The sequence below is a fragment of the Rhinatrema bivittatum genome, chromosome 1 (assembly GCF_901001135.1).
Source record: "Rhinatrema bivittatum chromosome 1, aRhiBiv1.1, whole genome shotgun sequence".
Classification (NCBI taxonomy): domain Eukaryota; kingdom Metazoa; phylum Chordata; class Amphibia; order Gymnophiona; family Rhinatrematidae; genus Rhinatrema; species Rhinatrema bivittatum.
This window is the reverse complement of record NC_042615.1, coordinates 205924686-205947010: the sequence shown is the minus strand read 5'-3', so window position 1 is coordinate 205947010 and position 22325 is coordinate 205924686. Positions and strand designations below refer to the sequence as shown.

Genomic DNA, 22325 nt, shown 5'->3' with positions numbered 1-22325 from the left:
TACCAGCAGAGGTTCAGGACCAGCTCCAATGGTGGCTACAGGAAGACCACCTAAGCAGAGGAGTAAATCTATCCCCCCCGAACTGGATCTTGCTCACTACAGATGCGAGCCTGCGAGGGTAGGGAGCACACTGTCAGGAACTGATGGCCCAGGGACAATGGAACAAGAAAGGAACATAAACTGCCTAGAACCTCGAGTAGTCAGACTAGCATGCCTGCGATTCAGCCACAGACTCCGGGGCAAGCCAATCAGAGTAATGTCTGACATTGCGACAACAGTTGCCTACATCAACTGCCAAGGAGGAACCGAGAGCCAGCAGGTGTCTCTGGAGATAGACCCCCCTCATGGCATGGGCGGAGATAAACCTGCAAGGGATCTCAGCCTCCCTCATCATGTGAAAAGACAACGTCTCAGCGGACTACCTCAACAGAGAGAGCCTAGACCCGGGGGAATGAACGCTATCGACCACAGTCTTCCATCTAATAGTAAATCGCTGGGGCCTCCCAGACATGGTGGATGCTTCAATGCCCAAGTTCCCAGGTTTTTCAGTCGCAGACGAGAACCACAATACCTGGGAATCGATGCTCTCGTCCAGAGAACCTTGGCCACTACTGGGCAGGGTCATCCGCAAGATAGAGCATCACAGGGGGCTAGTTCTACTAGTCAGCCCGGATTGGCCAAGATGACCATGGTACACAGACATGCGAAGACTACTTGCGGGGAACCCTCTGTGCATACCTCCACACAGGAACCTTCTCCAGCAGGGCCTGATTTTCCACGAAGATCCGTCTTGATTCTCTCTTACGGTATGGCCCTTGAGAGGACTAGCCTGAAGAAGTGTGGTTACCCAAAGGCCGTGATTGACACCCTACTCCGAGTGCACAAGTTCTCCACATCCCTGTCTTACATACGGATCTGGAGAATATTCGAAGCCTGGTGTGAAGATCGCGGCATCCACCCTCTATTGCAGGAGATAGCATATGCAAGACAGGCTACCATTTTCTCAGCTGGATGTCTCTTGACTTTTCACGTAGATAAGCAGCTGAACTAGCCATGCTGTCTGGATACGTCTTCCGTGCCACTAGGTGGCAAAGCTCTCTAAATATAGCAAAGTCTTTCAGCCGGGCGCTCCCTCTTATATCCTCTCTGATTCACCTCAGGCTCCTCAGTCAGTTTTTTTCCATGTGGCAGTTGGCACGCGGAGCTCTGCTCTCCTGTGAGAGAAATTTTCTGAAGTAAAAAAAAAAAAAGGAAAGAAACCAGTGAAAATCCTCTTCAAACAAACAGCAGATTGAAGAATGCCACGTCCTGGTTTCAAAATTTGTTCTTGTGGTAAGATTATATCGGCCACTGATGGCCACAAGTCCTGTTATTTGTGTCTGGGGCCTTCCCACGACCATATTAATTGTGCGGACTGCGGACGCATGTCCCCACGTGCCCAGCGTCAACGGGCAGCGAAAATACAGGACCTTCACTCCAAAACTTCAGGTTCCTATGCACCTTCTGAGGCTTCAGTAAGCTCATCACAGGACCAAAAAGAAGAAAAAGGTCTACCTCATCGAGGAGAGCTTCCTCAGTTGAGCCCCCCCAGGTCAGAACACCCACCATTGCTTACCTGCGAAAAACCGGGGCACGGTGCCGGGGATGCATCGGTGGAATCACCAACTGACTTGACGCATTGACGACCAGCAGTCGGACACGTCGAGATGGCTAAAAAAACCCTGAAGCATCGATGCGCCACAGGACGTACGGCACATGACGCAGCAAAGAATGTTCGCATCAAAGCTCCAAAACACGTCCGGCGCATCGGCGCACGGATGCCTCTGTGTCGAAGCTACATCATTCCGACGCAACAACTATACCACCAACGCGTCGACACACGATTATTCCTGTCTCAACATCTCACATAATAGGTACGTCGTCAACGCATATCAGCGCACAGCTGACGCAAATTACACACAAACAGCACAAGAAACACCATTCAGGCCATAAGAGATGAAGAGAAGTATCTCCTCTTCCAATTTTAGAATCGGATCCAGAGTTTTTGCCTCCTCATATCTCGCCCACATTTCCTACCTCGCCTGGAACATCTGAATCTATAATTTCCATCGAGGCATCAAGTCCAGGCCAATCTCAACCCACTCCAGGGAACGGTTCAGAAGAGGTAATCCCTTTTCCTCTGTCGCCAAGTACGGAACCAACACAGGTACCGTCCACTTTGGGTCTCGCTACTCAGGCCATGACCCAAATTACCAACATTCTGTCTCAATTTCTACAGTCAGTAGAAAAATCAAATATTCAAACCCAACCTACCAACTTACCAACAGTTCCAGTGGTTCCTGTCACACCAGGTCCAGCACCCAAGGTTCATCCAGTACCACATTCATCCCCAATTGAATATGATACGGATACCTTTGCAGACACTTCCACGGGTTATCCGCCTGACCCGGCAGAGATACCTCCAGAACCATCTTCACCCCCAGAAGATTTATCTTATGCTCAATTTATAGAGAAGGTTGGTAAATTTCTAAATGTAGAAACCAGGAAATTGCCTGCTCCACACCAGGAAATGATGGGCATATACTGAAGATTTTTGATGCCCCCACAGAGCCAATAGCCCTTCCACAGCATTCTGTTCTAATACAGCTGATAGAGAATTCCTGGGACACTCCATTGTCCACGCTTCCAACTTCTAGGACAATTGATATAAAATATAAGATGAAAGATTTTCCCTTTCATACTTCCTCTCAGCTTCTGCATAACTCTGTCGTTTTGAGTCGGCGATGCAGAAGGCACAAAAATCCCGTATTAATTCGAATACACCACCTCACAAAGACCATAAATTGTTGGATGAATTTGCAAAGAAATCCTTTAATTCAGCAATGTTAAACAAGCGAATTCAGAATCACCAATTTTATATTACTCAGTACCTGTTTGACAATTTACAGGCACTTAAAACAAATTTCCAACATAGTTTTCCAGATATGGCTTTGCCTCCTCAATATCACAGCAAGGAGGAAGGATTAAGACACTTGTTAAGAACAGTCTAGGAGGGATTTGACATCTCATCCAGAGCTTCAGCAAATGCTTTGGCTGCACGTCGTCTCGCATGGCTTCGATCCAGCGCCAATCGAGACGATGTCCATGACAAAATAGTGAATTTGCCATGTCGTCCAGACAACCTTTTCGGAGATAAATTCACGGAAACAGTATCGAAGCTTAAGGAACAGAAGATGGCTGTCCTCTCCTTAACTTCACCACATCAACCATCTAGTTCAAGAAGGCAATACACTCCTACAGGGTCATACCAAAGACCACCCTTTAAGTCCTATAAACCATTTTCATACTACAAACCTCAACCCTACCAACCTTCAAGGCAGCAGCCATACCAACCTGCAGCCTCTTGCCAAAGAGCAAGGGCTTCTCGCCCGCTTAGACAACAGGCTGACCCTCAGCCCGCTAAAACTCAAACCAGTTTTTAAAAATAATTCCACCACCGTCCCATCACCCCATGGTAGGAGGCAGATTATCAAACTTTCTTCCTGCCTGGACTCATATCACATTGGACCAGTGGGTGTTATCAATCATAGCCCACGGTTACCAACTTTATTTCTCATCCCTCCCAACCCTTCCACATTGGGTTCTGCAAAAACAATTAACATCTAACAAACAACCTCTACTGAAAGAAATTCAGAATCTTCTACAGAACAACTGCATTCAGAGGTTATCTTCCCAACAATCCCGTCTGGGATTCTACTCCCAATATTTCCTAATTCCCAAGAAATCAGGAGGACTGCATCCGATATTGTATCTCCGTTCCCTGAACAAACATCTCTACTGGGAGAAATTCAAAATGACTTCTCTCAAATCCATCCTTCCCTTTCTTCAACCAAAGGATTGGATGTGCTCCCTGGACTTAAAGGATGCCTATGTACACATCCTCATGCATTCCAGTTCTGGTGCTACCTATGTTTCCAGGCGGAAAATCAACATTACCAATACAAGGTTCTCTCATTCGGCCTCTCCTCTGCCCCCAGAGTATTCACCAAGTGTTTAGCGGTGGTGGTGGTGGCGGCGCACCTTCGTAGTCAAGGGGTGTAAATATTTCCTTATCTGGACGATTGGCTCCTAGTAGCCTCCAAAAAGACCCTGTTACGGACCAGTCTCCTATGAACTATTTCTTGCCTAGACAATCTAGGCCTTCTCATAAATTATGAAAAATCACATCTGCAGCCCACTCAAACTTTACAATTCATAGGGGCCGTCATCGATATGATACAGGACAAGACTTTCCTTCCCCATCCGAGACCAGTGGCTCTCTCTACTCTGGCCACAGATCTCCTGCAGACTTCAATAATATCAGCTCGCCATATTCTGACTCTTCTCGGCCACATGGCAGCTTCCATATATGTAGTCCCTCATACACGACTCCACATGCGTCGCCTTCAATGGGGACTGAAAAACCAATGGAATCAGTTCCTCCATCCATTATTCACTCTCATTGCCATGACAAACAGTATGAAAACATCTTCAGTGGTGGATTTCTCCATCAACACTTCAGACAGGGGCGCCATTGAGACCATTACGACATCATCTAATACTTACCACAGATGCCTCCCCCAAGGGTTGGGGAGCTCATCTAGATCAATTGACAACTCAAGGTTTATGGTCGACATTCGAGAGGACTCAGCACATCAACCTACTAGAGCTAAAAGCAGTCAGAAATGCCCTTCGAGCTTTCGAAGAGTCTCTTCAAGGGAAGATAGTCATGATTTACACGGACAACTAAGTCACAATGTTTTACATAAACAAGGAAGGAGGGTCCGGCTCTTGGAACCTCTGCAAGGAGACGGTACAGTTACTTGAATGGGCTCATCAAAGATCAATATCTCTTCAAGCCCGGAATTCAGAATTCCAGGGCAGACAAACTCAGCAGGATATTTCATCCTCACAAATGGCAGTTGGACAGGGAAGTAGCTCATCGCCTATTCACGATTTGGGGTCACCCCTCCATCGACCTTTTTGCACAGCTGGAAAGATTCTGTTCAATATACCCCAGCTCGAAAAGAATCGAGTCAGATGCCTTTCTCTTGAGTTGGTCTCACAAACTACTGTATGCATTTCCACCAATACCTCTCATCTCCCTCACCATACAGAGATGCATAGAAAACAAGGCCGATTTGATCTTAATAGCACCAGCCTGGCCAAGACAACCATGGTACAGTTACCTAGTTCATCTATCTATATGCAACCCCATTCCCCTGGGAAACAGCCCTCAGCTTCTAACCCAGGACAACGGGTCTCTCCTACATCCTCTTCATTCCTCCTTACATCTCACAGCCTGGAGGTTGAACGGATCGCATACCAACACCTAGATATTTCTCCTGATCTTCAAGAGATCTTAGTGTCCTCGAGAAAGCCTTCCACTCGACTCAATTACAAAAGAAAGTGGTCTCGCTATGCTTCTTGGTGTTCAACAATAGAAACAGATCCGTTCACTTGCCCACCTGAACAGCTTCTTTCATACCTCCATTTACTTTATAATGAAGGTCTGGCAACTTCCTCACTCCGAGTCCATCTAAGCGCTATTGCAGCTTACCATACTTACCTTAATGGAGAACCCATTTCGTGTCATACTTTAGTCTCCAGATTCATGAGAGGAGTGTTACGCTTATGCTCTCCATTGCAAAAACCACTAGTACCATGGGACATTAACGTGGTCATTGAACAACTAATGCTTCCCCCTTTTGAACCATTGGACACTTGTCACCTTCGATACCTTTCATGGAAAGTACTTTTCCTAGTTGCGTTAACTTCAGCAAGAAGAGTAAGTGAAATACAAGCGCTAGTCCACTACCCGCCTTATCTTCAATTACACCATGACAAGGTAACTCTTCGAACTCACCCAAAATTCCTACCAAAGGTTATTTCCAGTTTTCACATTAACCAGACCATAACCTTACCAACTTTTCATCTGAAACCTCATGCAAATGAAAATGACAGGAAGCTCCATACTTTGGACTGAAAACGTGCACTGGCTTATTACAAGCAGCGCACTACTTCACCTAACCGACCTTCACAATTCTTTCTAGCTTTCAGCCCGAATGCACAAGAACGTCCGGTGACTAAAAGAACGCTTTCCACGTGGATTTCAAACTGTATTCAATTTTGTTATCAGCAACGGTCGCAAACTCTTTCTTCTAATCCAAAAGTGCACCAAGTTCGTGCACTAGCAACTTCGATGGCCCATGTCCATGAAGTTCCCATCATAGATATTTGCAAAGCTGCAACATGGTCATCCCTGCATACTTTCACATCCCATTACTGTTTGGACAAACAAACTGTGAATGAAGCACTAATCCTAAAGAAGAGCACATGTTCCTCGCATATATAGCCTTCATAGGAACTGTCTGCCTAAAAACTTTGTATTGAGCTAATTACCAATCAAAATACCTGACAGCTCAATACTTCAGCTGGGGACTCCCAGACAGCATGGCTAATTCAGCTGCTGGTGTTTCCGTAGATAGCAGATGAATTAGCTATGCTGACCCACCCGCCTCCCTGAACAGTTCCAGCAACACCTGCACTTGCTTTAATACTGACTGAGGAGCCTGAGGTGAATCAGAGAGGATATAAGAGGGAGCACCCGGCTGAAAGACTTTGCTATACTTAGAGAGCTCCGCCACCTAGTGGCACGGAAGACGTACCCAGACAGCATGGCTAATTCATCTGCTATCTACGGAAAATACCGTTTACAGTAATCAAACTTGCTCTTTTGTAAGGGGCTAAGCATATTACACTTCTGCATCGGATTCCGATTTTGCCTTGGACTGGAAATTAGTTTTGTCTTTCTTAATGGAATCACAGTTTGCTCATTTTAAGAGTATTTTTGCTAAACTGCTTACTCTGAAGATGCTTTTTCTATTAATACACTTTCTTATGGTTTTCAAGGTTTGGGTCCAACTTCGTATGGTTCCTTCCTTTCTTCTAAAAGCAGTTTCAGAATCTGTTTTAACCACTCAAGTTCCTGCTGTTCATTTAGCTGATCAACACTTTTAGAAGAATGCTTGAAGCTTTGATCCTTGGATGTAAGGGGGCATCCTTTATAAAATCGCAGGATCTCTAACTGTTTTTGGGAGATCTAATTTTGTTCTGTATAGTGGAGTGCAGAGAATTAGGGCTCCCACTAAAGTTATGGTAATGCTCTGTTTTAAAGAGGTGTCTACAGAGGTTTATGTGGAGTCTGGTACTCCATTGCCAAACTAGATTCAGGGTGTTTCCACGAGGGTTCAGGTTTCTTCGTAAGTGGAGTTGCAATAGGTCTCTCTTTGGAGATCTATAGAGCAGCATCTTGGTCTATATTGCATCTCTTTTCGCACATTGCAGTCTGGCTATCAGGGTTGCAGAGGTAGCATCTGTCACCTCGGACGTTTTGCGGTGGCCTTGGGCAGCATCCCACTCTATTAGGGAGTAGCTTGGGTAGATACCAATGGTCTGATTGGATGAAGAGGAAAGTGAAATTACTGCTTATCTGATAATTTCCTTTCCTTGAATACAGTCAGATCAGTCCAGGACCCTCCCTATGCTACTGTCTTCAATGTCTTTGTTCACTCTGTGCCTTGCAGCAAATGTTTTTCGCAGGTAAATAAGCAGGGTTGGTTTGTGTTATATGCTTCCTGTGCTATGCCTCAGGTGAGTGTTTTTTTCTATTACTATTGGACATACTTCATTCATTGCTTCTGCCTTAATTTTCCTGGAAGTGCAACAATTTAAAGATAATGATCAAGATAATGATACAAGTAATTATAATAACCACTATTGTGGTTGTATTAACGTTATCCTCAGTTGGCTTATTACAGGAATACTGGCAGGCTGGTATTAGCACAGAGATATATAAGTAGTGACATCAGTCAGCGAGCCTGTTCTCTATCTGCTAGTTGATATGCATAACCCAATTGTCAGGACTGGTCTGACTATATTCAAGGAAAGGAAATTATCAGGTACGTAGTAATTTCACCTTATTACATTAGCCTCACAATTTGCAGTTGCTTTATAATAAAAGAAATATTGCTGTTGGTTTGTCCTGGTGTTTTAGCCTGCCACTGCAACAATTGTTTGACTTGCCTTATTCCACTGGTCTCACAGTCCTATAGTGAAACCTGCACAGGGTGACAGTCTCCAACAATAAGAAAAACGAGCAGCAACATCTAGTTACACAGAGGTCAGAGCAATGCTAGACATGCCTGGAGCTGGATGATATTGAGCTCCCAGTCGCAGTAAGAGGTTTGGTGTGTTTCAGATGGAGCAGGAAGGGTTGGGTTGATGGGCCAAGGAAGTGGGAGTCTTTCTAATAATTGTATTTAGCCAAATTGGGAGGGGGGGAGGGAGACTTTGGGCCTATAGACCCACAATGATTTTTAACTATGTTGAGGGCTCGGCCGGCAGGCCAAAATTTGTTTTACTGGGGTGGAGATTGAGTTGATAGGCCTGCTCTTCTTTTTTTTAAATTGGGAATTGCTGCTTAGGCAGCTATATTTTTTGAATATAGCCAATTAAAATTATCTGGGAACACAGATAACTTTACTCCTGTTCTTTGCCTCTTCTTGATTTAGCACTGTCTCAGAATGCCCTTGAAATGCCTCTCACTTATCTAGATATATTTTATTTATTTATTTAAAATTTCATATTGCCTTATCTTCATAGCCATATGCCATTCCTAAGTGAGGAGTTATCCGGATAAGTGCCAAAAGTATTTAAAATTTAAGCTATCCATATAAATACCTTCAAATATTGACCTTTTAATATACTAAGAATGAGGTATGTTTGTATTTTAAATGCTTTTCACATTTTGAAATGTTGTCCAGAGACCTGCCCTGTGGCTTAGGCTTTAGTGCTGTGTTAGAAGAGCCTCGAGTTTCCTGTCATATGGGGCTTTAGTCGGTGACTTGCACCACAGAGGCAAAGCAGTTAATCCTAGGGATGGCAGGAAGATGGCTTCTGCTATTGTTTTGACCACAATCTGCCAAAGGGGTAGCAGTGAAGATTAGTCTTGGAGGAAATTTCTTTGTAGCCCTATTGGCCAGCAAGGCTACATTTCATCTGGAATAGAAGTCTTCAGAAAATGAAGAAAGGTGTAATAAAAGAAACAAAGCAATAATAAATTGTTTAAATATTTTTACAGGCTAAATTATGTAACTGTACACTTGAATGAGCAAAGTTACACTGGTATTTGATGGCAGATATAATCACTGAGTGAGACTAGCTAGTAAGAAGGATGTTCCCTGTACGTACCTGATCAGTCCAGTCTCCTGGGTTATGCCTCTGCACCAGCAGGTGGAAACAGAGCAAAACTTGACAAGCTCTACTATATATACCAGGGTGCCACTCCCACAGCCTGTCAGTATTTCTCTGTTCCCAGCAGGTGGTTCGGGTGCATAGCTCACAGCCTGGATAGAAAATTTAGAAAGAGAGAAAGGTTTAAGTAATTGAGAGGTTAGATAGACAGGATTCTTGTTATTGCTGTCTCTCTTGCTCTTTTTCAATTAAGTTTAAAAAAAAAAAAAAAAAGAGAGAGGTTCTTGGTTTTCAGATTGTTAAAGAACCGGTCAGTGCTCCCAGGAGGCTGTCAGGCCCTGAGAGGGCCATCCCGCCTGGTAGAGTGGATTGCTGGTGCTAGGGGTTGAGGATCCCGTTTTTCACAGCCCAGCCGGGGTGATACCGGGGAGCCCGGCTCACTCACCCCAGCCGGACCGATTCAGGACTCGTCAGGGAACAGCGCCGGTGAGTTCCTTTCCAAAAAAAAAAGAACTTTTTCGCCTCCGCAGCGGTTCTCCGACTTTGCTGTGTAATTTTATTTCTTTCCCCTTTCTCCCTCGCGGCGAGTGTTTTGCGGTTTTTTCAGCTCTAGCAGGGGCAGGCAGGCATGCCACGTGGTGCGGCCTGCACAGCCTGCGGGTCCGGCAGCGCGCGCCTCTCCCGGGATGGGCTGTGTTCGGCCTGCATCCCGGGGGGCGAGGGATCATTGGGGGCGATTCGGGGGGAGTTGGTGAGGCAGACGGCCGTCGCGATCGTGGTGGGAACGCGATCCTCGTTGGTTCACAAGACAGCTAGGGGGAACACGGGAACTCCCGCCATTTTGCCAGCGGCCCCCGCGGTGTCAGGGCCTATTGGGGAGGGATCCAGGGACTCTCCCCCCTCCCTTTCGCCACAGCGGCCCGCACCTAGGTCAGTTTCTCCCAGGGGGACTGCGGGGCGGGGGAGGGGCCAGGATTCAGACACAGACTCAGAGGGATGCGGCACCTCGTTTTCTTCGGATTTTATCCTGGCCATGCATAGGGCTTTTAAAGCTCGCAAGGCCCTTAAGAGGCGCCCCCCTCAGCAGGAGCCCCTGGGGACACCCCCAGCGGCACCCAAGGGAGGCCCACGGATGGAGAACATACCGGGCCCCTCTAAAGCTAAACGTCCTCTGCAGGCCGTCCCACCCAGGGATGTCATAGACACGTCGGACACCTTGGAGGACCTGGAGGATCAGGAGACCCCATCCCCGTCCCCGAGGGGGGCAGATGGTGATGGTACTCCCGCGCATGGGACACCGTGACAGGGTCAGACTTCAGAGGGCGATGACCCGAGGGTGATTCGCCTCTTCCGCCGGAACGAGTTAGCCCCTCTCATTCCTGCCATTTTGGGGGAATTGGGGATACTGGATCCCCCTGAGGAGTCTCGAGGTGGCTCCATGGATCCAGTGTTGTTGGGCCTGAGTGGCCCTCCCACAACCTTCCCTTTTCATTTCTCCACGGATCTGCTCTATAGAGAGTGGGATACTCCGGACCTGGGTTTGAAGGTCACGAAGGCCATGGATAATCTGTATCCCTTACCGGAAGAAGCGTTAGAGGTGCTGAGGGTGCCGAAGGTGGACTCGTCGGTTTCGGCGGTGACGAATCAGACGACCATTCCAGTCACGGGTACCATGGCGCTGAAGGATCTCCAGGATCGGAAGTTAGAACTCCAGTTGAAAAAGATCTTTGAAGTCTCAGCGCTGGGGGCCCGAGCAGCGATCTGCAGTAATTTCGCTTTGTGGGCCGGACTCCGTTGGGTCCAACAGCTCCTAGCCAATGAGGGCGCCTCTGAGGAAAAAGCCAGACAGGCCAGGTGTCTTGAGGCGGTGGTTGCCTATAGTGCAGATACCCTGCATGATCTTCTCAGAACCTCGGCTCGGTCCATGGTGTCCGCTGTCTCGGCCAGATGTCTCTTGTGGTTAAGGAACTGGGCAACGGACAGAGCCTCCAAGTCTCGCCTGGGCTCTCTCCCCTTCAAGGGCAGGCTGCTGTTCGGTAAGGAACTGGACGACATGATTCAGCTACTGGGCGAGAAGAGGGGATACCGACTGCCGGAGGACAAGGCGCGCTCCAAGGGATCTTTCTCTTCTCGCTCCCGGTACCGCAGTAGCCGGAAACCTCGGCCCTCTCGTTCTGGTTCTTCTTCTTCTCCTTCCTTTTGCTCTGGCGGCGGCAGACAGCAGCCTCAGTCCTTTCGTGGGAGACGCTTCGGCAGGCCTGCCTCCTCCTCTTCCGCGCTGAGCAGCAAGTCGAATCAATGATGTCCGGCCGGTCCATCCCTCGGTTCCAAAGGTAGGGGGCAGGCTGTCCCTCTTTTACGAGGCTTGGACCACAATCACAACAGACCAGTGGGTTCTTTCAGTGATAAAACAAGGCTACGCTTTAGATTTTGCTTGCCTTCCCCGCCCAAGATTTTTTCCCTCCCCTTGCAGGCACCCGAACAAGAGGCAAGCGATCCTTCAGACGTTGATCCGATTGGAAAAGATGGGGGCTATCGTCCCAGTTCCAGTCTCGGAGCAACGAAGAGGACACTACTCCATATACTTCGTCGTGCCAAAGAAAGAAGGTTCTTCCCATCCCATTCTCGATCTCAAGGAGGTCAATCGTTGTCTCTGGAACCCACGGTTTCGCATGGAGACCCTGAGATCCGTGATCACGTCAGTTCGTCTGGGGGAGTTCTTGGCGTCCCTGGACCTCACAGAGGCATATCCAGAAGGAACATCAGGAATATCTCCGATTCTTTGTGCTGGGGAAGCACTATCAGTTCCAAGCGTTGCCCTTCGGCCTCGCGACGGCCCCCAGGACGTTCACCAAGATTCTGGTGGTGGTAGCGGCCCACCTACGTCGGGAGGGCTTCTTAGTCCATCCATACCTGGACGATTGGTTGATTCGTGCCAAGTCAGAGGAGCTCTGTCGGGCCGCAGTTCAACGAGCCCTGCACCTTTTGCACTCGCTCGGCTGGGTGGTCAATACGGCCAAGAGTCATCTTCAACCCTCACAATCTCTGGAATTTTTGGGATCGTTATTCGACACACGCCAAGGCAGGGTTTTCCTCTCCTTGGACCGCTGCCGCAAGCTGCAAGGACAGGTCAAGGCTCTTCTACAGATGCGGCCGCCAACGGCCTGGGACTACTTACAGTTGATTGACTCCATGGCCTCGACATTGGAATTGGTTCCGTGGGCTTTTGCGCACATGCGTCCCTTGCAGTCGGCGTTACTCTCCCGCTGGAGTCCAGTCTCCGAGCAATTCCAGCTGCCGCTACCCCTGACAGTGGTAGCGCGCTCCGTCCTACAGTGGTCCTACAGAATGGACAGTGGTCACTACAGACGCGAGTCTCTCCGGTTGGGGAGCGGTCTGCTTGCCGCATTCGGTGCAGGGGCGCTGGTCCGCGACAGTCGCGCTGGTCGATTAATCGCTTGGAGACCAGGGCAGTGCGTCTGGCATTACGGCTGTTTCTACCCCTGGTCTCGGGGAAATCAGTCAGAATCTTGTCAGATAATGCGACCACGGTGGCCTATATCAATCGGCAGGGGGGGGCCCGGAGCCGTCCAGTGGCCTTAGAAGCTCGCCTGCTAATTCAGTGGGCGGAGAGACATCTTCTCCACATCGCCGCATCCCACATCGCAGGGGTAGACAACATTCAGGCGGATTTTCTGAGCCTTCATCAACTCGACCCAGGCGAGTGGGAACTGGTGGACGTCGCATTTCAGCTCATCTGCGCCAGATGGGGGTGGCCGGCCATGGATCTGATGGCGACCTTTCGGAATGCCAAGGCGCCGCGCTTCTTCGCCCGCCACAGAGAACCAGGAGCGGAGGGGGTGGACGCCCTGGTGCTTCCCTGGCCAACGTCAATCCTCCTGTACGTGTTTCCTCCGTGGCCCCTCATAGGCAAAGTTCTGCTTCGCATAGAAAATCATCCCACGGAGGTTGTCCTGGTGGCTCCAGAGTGGCCGCAAAGGCCATGGTTTGCGGACCTAGTCAATCTGACAGTGGAAGCGCCGCTCCGGCTACCGCCGTTGCCGAATCTTCTACATCAGGGACCCGTCTGTTTCGATCAGACTGATCGCTTTTGTGTAACGGCATGGCTTTTGAAAGGCGCCGTCTGAAAGGAAAAGGTTATTCGGACGTGGTGGTGGCCACCCTTCTACGTTCCCGCAAGGTGTCGACTTCTCTGTCCTATATGCGAGTCTGGAAGGTTTTTGAATCCTGGTGTGTTGCTAGGCCTACCCGGGCTACCATTCCCGATATCTTGTCTTTCCTGCAGGATGGTTTGGCGAAGGGGCTGTCCTGTAGTTTGTTACGGGTTCAGGTGGCAGCCCTGGGTTGTCTTCGAGGTTCCATGGAAGGGCGGTCATTAGCTTCCCATCCTGATCTGATACGTTTCCTAAAGGGGGCAACACGTTTGCGCCCTCCAATCGTGTCTCCTTGTCCTTCCTGGAACTTAAATTTGGTTCTCAGGGCCCTGTGTAAGCCCCCCTTTGAACCATTGAAGAGGGCCACCTTGAAGGATCTCACGTTGAAAGCGTTTTTTCTGGTAGCGATCACCTCCGCCAGGAGGGTCTCGGAACTTCAGGCCCTTTCGTGTAGGGAACCTTTCCTACAGATTTCTGAGTCTGGAATCACTCTCCGGACCGTCCCTTCTTTCCTTCCGTGGTTTCGGCGTTTCATCTGAATCAGTCGGTAGATCTCCCGGCTTTTCCCCATCTCGATCCCTCGGATACTTCCTCCCAGGACCTGAGGAAGCTGGATGTGCGTAGGGTCCTCTTGCGCTACCTTGAGGTTACAAATGCCTTCAGGATGTCGGATCATCTTTTCGTTCTTTGGAATGGTCCTAAGAAGGGTAATATGGCGTCTAAGACGTCCATATCGCGCTGGGTGAAGGAGACAATCAATTCTGCTTACCTTTTGGCAGGTCGCCCCTCTACCTTTGGGTCTAAAGGCACCTTTACTCGGTCTCAGGCGGCGTCCTGGGCGGAGTGTCAGCAGATCTCACCGCTAGAGATCTGCCGGGCAGCGACTTGGAAATCGTTACACACGTTTGCGCGTCGTCATAGATTAGACGTGCAAGATTCCGGAGCGGGAAAGTTTGGAGCAGGCATCTTGAGAGCGGGCCTCTCCGTTTCCCACCCTAAGTAGAGAGCTCTGGTACATCCCAGGAGTCTGGACTGATCCGGTACGTACAGGGAAAAGAAAATTAGGTCTTACCTTCGTTAATTTTCGTTCCTGTAGTACCAAGTATCAGTCCAGAGTCCCGCCCGATTTATTTTTCCGGGTCTGGTTCTTCTTGGGGGAAGTGACCCGAGGGTTCCCCGGTTGATCTTCGTGTAGATAGTTTAGTTACATGGGGAATATCCACTGCTTTGACATTGAGTAATACTGACAGGCTGTGGGTGGCACCCTGGTATATATAGTAGAGCTTGTCAAGTTTTGCTCTGCTTCCACCTGCTGGTGCGGAGGCATAACCCAGGAGTCTGGACTGATCCTTGCTACTACAGGAACGAAAATTAACGAAGGTAAGACCTAATTTTCTTTTACCTGCACCAACATTATTGCATTCTGCCATGTAGAAGAGCTTTAATGTTAGTCCATTGCTATTTTATTTTCAGTAAAATTGTGACTTTGGTGCTTTTTTTTTACCTTGTTTGACGTTTTGGAAGAGATATAAACTGTGTATATTGACAAGGAAAAAGTCCAGTAATGAAATAGTGCTAAGGAATTTATTTATTCTTGTTTTTGTTTTAGGTTTTAGCTCAATATTATTTAATGGCTGGTGATAAACTGTATAAATCTGAAGAAGATCTTCTGGCTACGTTTAACAAGAAAGTCCGCAACAATCCTAAATTTAAAGTCTTAAAAGAGAAAGTCAAACTTTTGGTGTAGGAAACTGCAAGTACATTTTGACAATTATTAGGCTTGGCCTTCATAAAATAAAAAATAAAAAAAGTAAGACTTGAGGATCTTGTTCCTCTTTCTCCCCCCTACCCCATGCTTCTTTTATGAAATGTACAAACATTGTAAACCATATGTCTAACTGTATCTGATTCTCTGAAAGTTTTTAATTGTTTACCTTTAATACAGAAAATATATATATTTTTTGCAGAACTAATATACTTTAATTCTTTTAACTGACAATAAAAGAGAAATTGCTGTTGGTTGTTTTATATGACAGTCGAAATACTTTGTGAACATAACAAAATATGCCTAATGAAGTTTGTCCCATTTCTAAGAATGAAGACAATTTAAAAATAATACTTCATAGTAATATGAGTATCATACTGTAGCCTAGCCAGCATGGTATAGTGAAGATGGCCACTTCTGACAACAAGAACTGTGATTTACAAATTGTAGAAGCATTTCTGCAAATATTAGAGGCCTTAGACTTCAGTAGCTCTTAAACTTGCCCGGGGTTTCCTTCACTGTGTCAAAATAAAATCATTCAAAATGGTCTGTGAATGAATTTGTTACATAATTCAGTCTAACACAACAAACCTACAAAATACCGCTAAGGGCTGTCTTCACAATATATAATAGACATACAAATCCATAGTCATAAAAAAAAAAAAATGGTGCTCACTAATTGATTCAATGAAAAAAATGTTGACAGTCTTTATTATGTGAAAAAATTAATACATTCAACTAAATAAACTCATCTGAATCTTAAACCCTCACAAACATTATTCAGCTTAAATCTATATTTACTAATCTCATCTTCTAATCCCTCCTAATATGCATAAAACATGACAAATAACTGTAACAAACTATATTCCCCCCCAAAAAAGGGAGAAAAGGACACACAAAGACAAAAAAAAAGCACAAAAACAAAAATGAGCAAAAAAGAAAAAAAGGGGAAACCATACGTCACAGTCAAAAAACACATTTAAAAAAACATTTAAAAATGTATATTAAAAACATGTAAACATAATGGGGTAGATTTTTAAAGTTATGCGCAGGCGTAGATTTGTTCGCGCAACCCGGCGCGAACAAATCTACGCCCGATTTTATAACATGCGCTCGCTGCCATGTGCATGTTATAAAATACAGGGTCAGCGCACGCAGGGGGGTGCACAATTGTGCAACCTGCATGCACCGAGCCGAGCAGCCTGTCTCCGTTCCTTCCGAGGCCGCTCCGAAATCGGGAACCTTTTTTCCGGCACCCCCCCCACCTTCCCCTACCTAACCCACCCCTATATCCCCCCCTACCTTTGTTAAGAAAGTTACGCCTGCCGGCGGGCCATTCCCTGGCCCCGGGGGCTTGTTCAGAGGCCTCGGCCACGCCCCCGGGCCGGCACCACGCCCGCAGCCCCTTCCCCGAAACGCCCCCGAATGCCGCGCCGCCCCTGGCACACCCTCCAAGCAAAGCCCCGGGACTTATGCGCGTCCCGGGGCTTTGCGCGCCTTATTGTTTATTGTTGATTGTGCATCAATAAAACCTCTCAGGTATCTGAAGCTCTGTATCATAGGAACATAAGAACATGCCATACTGGGTCAGACCAAGGGTCCATCAAGCCCAGCATCCTGTTTCCAACAGAGGCCAATCCAGGCCATAAGAACCTGTCAAGTACCCAAAAACTAAGTCTATTCCATGTTACCGTTGCTAGTAATAGCAGTGGCTATTTTCTAAGTCAACTTAATTAATAGCAGGTAATGGACTTCTCCTCCAAGAACCTATCCAATCCTTTTTAAAACACAGCTATACTAACTGCACTAACCACATCCTCTAGCAACAAATTCCAGAGTTTAATTGTGCGTTGAGTAAAAAAGAACTTTCTCCGATTAGTTTTAAATGTACCACATGCTAACTTCATGGAGTGCCCCCTAGTCTTTCTATTATCCGAAAGAGTAAATAACCGATTCACATCTACCCGTTCTAGACCTCTCATGATTTTAAACACCTCTATCATATCCCCCCTCAGTCGTCTCTTCTCCAAGCTGAAAAGTCCTAACCTCTTTAGTCTTTCCTCATAGGGGAGCTGTTCCATTCCCCTTATCATTTTGGGAGCCCTTATCTGTACCTTCTCCATCGCAATTATATCTTTTTTGAGATGCGGCGACCAGAATTGTATACAGTATTCAAGGTGCGGTCTCACCATGGAGTGATACAGAGGCATTAATGCATTTTCCGTTTTATTCACATTCCCTTTCTAATATTTCCCTACATTCTGTTTGCTTTTTTGACTGCCGCAGCATGCTGAACCGACGATTTCAATGTGTTATCCTCTATGATGCCTAGATCTCTTTCTTGGGTTGTAGCACTTAATATGGAACCTAACATTGTGTAACTATAGCATGGGTTATTTTTCCCTATATGCATCACCTTGCACTTATCCACATTAAATTTCATCTGCCATTTTGATGCCCAATTTTCCAGTCTCACAAGGTCTTCCTGCAATTTATCACAATCTGCTTGTGATTTAACTACTCTGAACAAGTAGGTGAAATATAAAAGATAGATTTCATACTACATAGTCATATGTCTCCTACCTTTTCCTTCTTTTCTCCTCTGACCTTCCCAGTTTCCTCACAGTTCTTGAAAGGCAAAGTCTGTCTCCTCCTCTCCATTTCTGTATCAGGGTGATACCTATTTCTCCTCCAAACCTCCAGTACATGTTCCAGGGGACCTTCTGTGGGTCCATTTCAACTCTTTTTCCTTTTCTCCTTCCTCTATCCAGGAAGGCTGTAAGTCATCCTTCTTTTTGGATTTTGATGATCACAGGTTCCTCTTCTCCCATTTTATGGTAAAGCAGAAGTTAAATTAACTTGAGTCCCAAGTTACTGAGCACTCTGAACTCAAAGAAATCAATCTACAGATGTAAAATGGACTGGGAGGATGGAAGGAAACTCCCATCCAAATAAATGGCTCCATGGAGGCATTAAGACTTGAGCAACAGAAAAATCAGGGGACAGCTAAGATATGCTGCCTCTACAAAAGAAACAATGGAATCCACAAAGTAAAATGGTAGTGGGGCTTTATAAACCAAAGGGAGATATCCATTACTAGCTTCTACATGGGGGAGATATATACCCACAAGATTACTATTATGTCTCCTGCCCACACTAATGGCACTTCCACTCAACTCAAGAAAAACATCATAAAAAGTTAAAGCATGGTGACAAAACATTTTTCAGATTTAACAGAGAAAAGAGGAAGACCAGAAGTGGCATTATAAGAATGAAAGGAGACAAAAAGCAAAGTGTGAAGAAAAATGAAGAAATAGCAGAAATATTAAACAAAAACTTCAGTTCGGTTTTCACTAAGAAAGACATTGGTGGAGGACCGTCGCTGGCTAGCAAGAATACAGATGAAAGTGGGGTAAATGCATCCCCATTTACAGAAGAAAGTGTTTGAGTAGAACAAGGAATACTAAAATTAGACAAGGCCATGGGGCTAGATGATACTTAGGAAGCTCTGAGAAGTGTTGGAGGGTCCACTGAAAGACCTGTTCAATAGATCCTTGCAGACAGGAGTAGTACCGCAGGAGTGGAGAAGGATGATTGTGGTCCTGCTTCATAAAGCTGGTAGCAGGGAGGAGGATGGAAACTACAGGCTGGATAGCTTTACCATGGTGGGGAAAATTAATGGAACGACTACTAAAGGAGATGAGTCTGAAGGAGAGAAAAGACAGGTGAGATATGATGTAGACCTTCAAATTCTTGAAAGGTATTAATGATGCACAAAGATAACATCTTTTCCATTGGAAAGGAAGCTGTAAAACTAGGGGTCACAATATGAAACTCCAGCCGCTGTGACCGGCTGGATGTCAGAGGTCACGGCGTGTGCGCATGCGCCTTCGCTGCCTTGAGCGCTCATATTGGACCTACAGGCATGCACATATTCACCTTCGCCGGCGGGGCTGCTGAAGCCGCTCTCTCTTGCCGCCCTTCTACTTCTACTGCTGCTGCTGGGGGCTTGCATGGCCACGGCCAGGGTAGGTGAGTGGGGGCTGGGGGAAAGTTTGGGACTGTGAAATTTCATCTCTCTCTGCTGGGGCTTGGATTGGGTTGGTTTGGTTTGGGACTGGGCGGCTAAGTGCGAGAAGCATTTTTTTTCTGTGGATTGGGTTGGGACGGGACTGGGCGGCTAAGGGCGAGAAGCATTTTTTTTCTGTGGATTGGGTTGGGTTGGGACTGGGCGGCTAAGGGCGAGAAGCATTTTTTTTCTGTGGATTGGGTTGGGTTGGGACTGGGCGGCTAAGGGCGAGAAGCATTTTTTTTCTGTGGATTGGGTTGGTTTGGGACTGGGCGGCTAAGAGCGAGAAGCATTTTTTTTTCTGTGGATTGGGTTGGGTTGGGACTGGGCGGCTAAGGGCGAGAAGCATTTTTTTTCTGTGGATTGGGTTGGTTTGGGACTGGGCGGCTAAGAGCGAGAAGCATTTTTTTTTTCTGTGGATTGGGTTGGTTTGGGACTGGGCGGCTAAGTGCGAGAAGCATTTTTTTTCTGTGGATTGGGTTGGTTTGGGACTGGGCGGCTAAGTTCACCACACTAACGCCAGGGTCAGGGTAGGCGGTAAATTAGTAGGTTAAAGACGCGGCAAGATAGCAGGTTATAAAGGCGATAGTCGGGGCGCACTTTACTGTATGGGAGGGAATAGCTAATAGGATCGTTTACATACATATACATGCCGCAGGCGGAAAGGGATACGCGTTGAGTTAAAGAAGCGGTAAGGATCGGTAAAAACAGTGAATCGTGGGTTAGACTTATGCGGCCAAATTGTGAGTACACAGCGGGTTAGAAACAGGGTAACTGTAGCCGCGCTTTACTGTATCGGCTCTAAGGGAATTGGTCCATTCAAAAGTAAAGACTTCATATAAACCTTTTAGAACTAAAAGTCATATTCAAAGCCCTTCTTGTCTTCAAACCATGGCTAAGAGGAACAGTAGTTCAAATGCAAACATACTATCAAGTAGCAATGTATTATATACAAAATAAGGAAGCTTTTCAAGACTATGGAAGGAAACATGTAATGTTCGGAATTGGACAGTCTTAAGAAAGATACAGCTACATGTTATTTACCTCCCAGGAAAGCACAATCTTAGTGGACTCTGAGTCAATATCTTCATCCTCATAAATGGTCTCTTCACCCGAACACCAATTTCTCTCATATAAAAAATGATCTTCAGGTTAAGAAAGGACAAAGGGGAAATTATTCTCATAGCCTTTTTCTGGCCAAGGCAAATTTGCTTTTCATGGTTTCAAAGGCTAGCTACTGCTTTTCTAGTATAACTTCAAATATTTCCAAATCTTGTAACATAGTACAATGGATTACTTCCACACCCTAACCTTCAATTTCTAGCACTTATGGCATGTATAGTGAAAGCAAAATAGTACAAGTGATGCCTTTTCCTATAGAAATAAAATAATTCTGGTGGCGAGAAGGCCTTCTATCAGATGCTTGTTCACCTTTTAGTGGAAAAGATTTTCCATTTGGTGTACTGCTCAGAAGAAGGATCCTTCCACCTGCTCCACGTCAATTCTGCTTCTATATATACTCAATCTCTTCAATGGAAGACTAAATCCATTACTATTACAGCTTACAACCAACACTTAGAAGGTCTTCCAGTCTCTTGCCATTCTACAGTTGCAAAAGTCATCAAGGCTCTACCGTCAATCTCCTCTTAAAATTCTTCCTATGCAATGGGATCTTAATGTAGTACTTTCTGCTTTAATCTATTCTCCATTTGAACTCTTAGCAATAGTTCACCTCAATTTTTTAATGGAAAGTATTATTTTAATAGCAATAACCTCAGCAGAGTGAACGAGCTTCAGGCTCCAGTAGTCCATACTTCCTACAAACAAACTTTTAAAAATAAAGAATGCTGAGAATTTCCCCTAATTTTTTTTTGCAAAAAATGGTTTCACAATTTTATTTAAAACAGTCCATTCTACTACCAATTTTGGTTTACACCCAACAACCTCTGATCCCAGCAATCTCTTATCAGTTAGAAACATTTTTTTATGTCTATTATCAGCTTTTGGAAAAATAATCTTTTTAGCTTTGACTGTTTCCTTATAGTAGCAATTAGCTATCCCTCGCCACAGACTTTCTGCTTAGATCCTTAGGGGTAGATCTTTAAAAAATACACGATCGCGTACTTTTGTTCGCGCACCAGGTGCGAACAAAAGTATGCTGGATTTTATAAGATACGCGCGTAGCTTATAAAATCCGGGGTCGGCACGCGCAAGGTGGTGCACATTTGTGCAATCTGCGCGCACCGAGCCCAGCGGCGCTATCTGTTCCCTCCGAGGCTGCTCCGATTTCGGAGCGGCCTCGGAGGGAACTTTCCTTCGCCCTCCCCCCACCTTCCCCTCCCATCCCCTACCTAACCCCCCCCCCCCCCCAAGCCCTATCTAAACCCCCCCCTACCTTTGTCGGCAAAGTTACGCCTGCTGAAAGCAGGCGTAACTTTGCGCGCGCCGGCCGGCAGCCCCGCTCCGTCCTCCGGTCCCGGGGGCTGGTCCGGAGGCCTCAGCCACGCCCCCGGGCCCGCCCCCGAAACGCCGCGGCACGCCCCCGAAACGCCGCATCGTTTCGGGAATGCCCCGGACACGCCCCCTCCCGCCCCTTTTCGAAAGCCCCGGGACTTATGCGCGTCCCGGGGCTTTACGCGCGCCGGCGGCCTATGCAAAATAGGGGCATGAGGGCCCTACACGCGTAAATCCGGAAGGATTTATGCGCGCAGGCCTTTTAAAATCCGCCCCTTAGATTTTACCTATCTCCTGTCTAATGCTCTAACCTTTCTTTTTGAACACTGAAGTTTCCATGAACAAAAGCACAGTATGTGCTCTCTTCTTTCTCACTACCTTCCAAGGAGCAATCTCATCTAAAGTTTCTACCATTTTCTGAGAAGTGTAGGAGGTGTAATATGGGGTCCCTCAGATTCCTATGGAATTGCACCTCTGCAGGCTCATGGTGAGTGGGTTTTTCAGACTGGAAGCACTTGTGCCACATGCAGGAGACACCTGAGAATTTTACAGAATCTTTTAAATTTGT

The 22325-nt window shown here is 46.7% G+C and overlaps 1 protein-coding gene across 6 annotated transcripts in view; it reads left to right on the top strand.

The window, feature by feature from the left end:
• LYAR (Ly1 antibody reactive) overlaps positions 1-15923 on the top strand; it is a 99260-nt gene extending 83337 nt beyond the window's left edge. For all 6 annotated transcript variants that reach the window (XM_029591051.1, XM_029591031.1, XM_029591070.1 and 3 more), the window contains exon 9: positions 15079-15923. In XM_029591051.1, coding sequence (XP_029446911.1) covers positions 15079-15216 — 138 coding nt within the window. In that variant the 3' untranslated portion in view covers positions 15217-15923. The remainder of the gene's footprint in view (positions 1-15078) is intronic.
• Positions 15924-22325: the final 6402 nt, after the last annotated feature.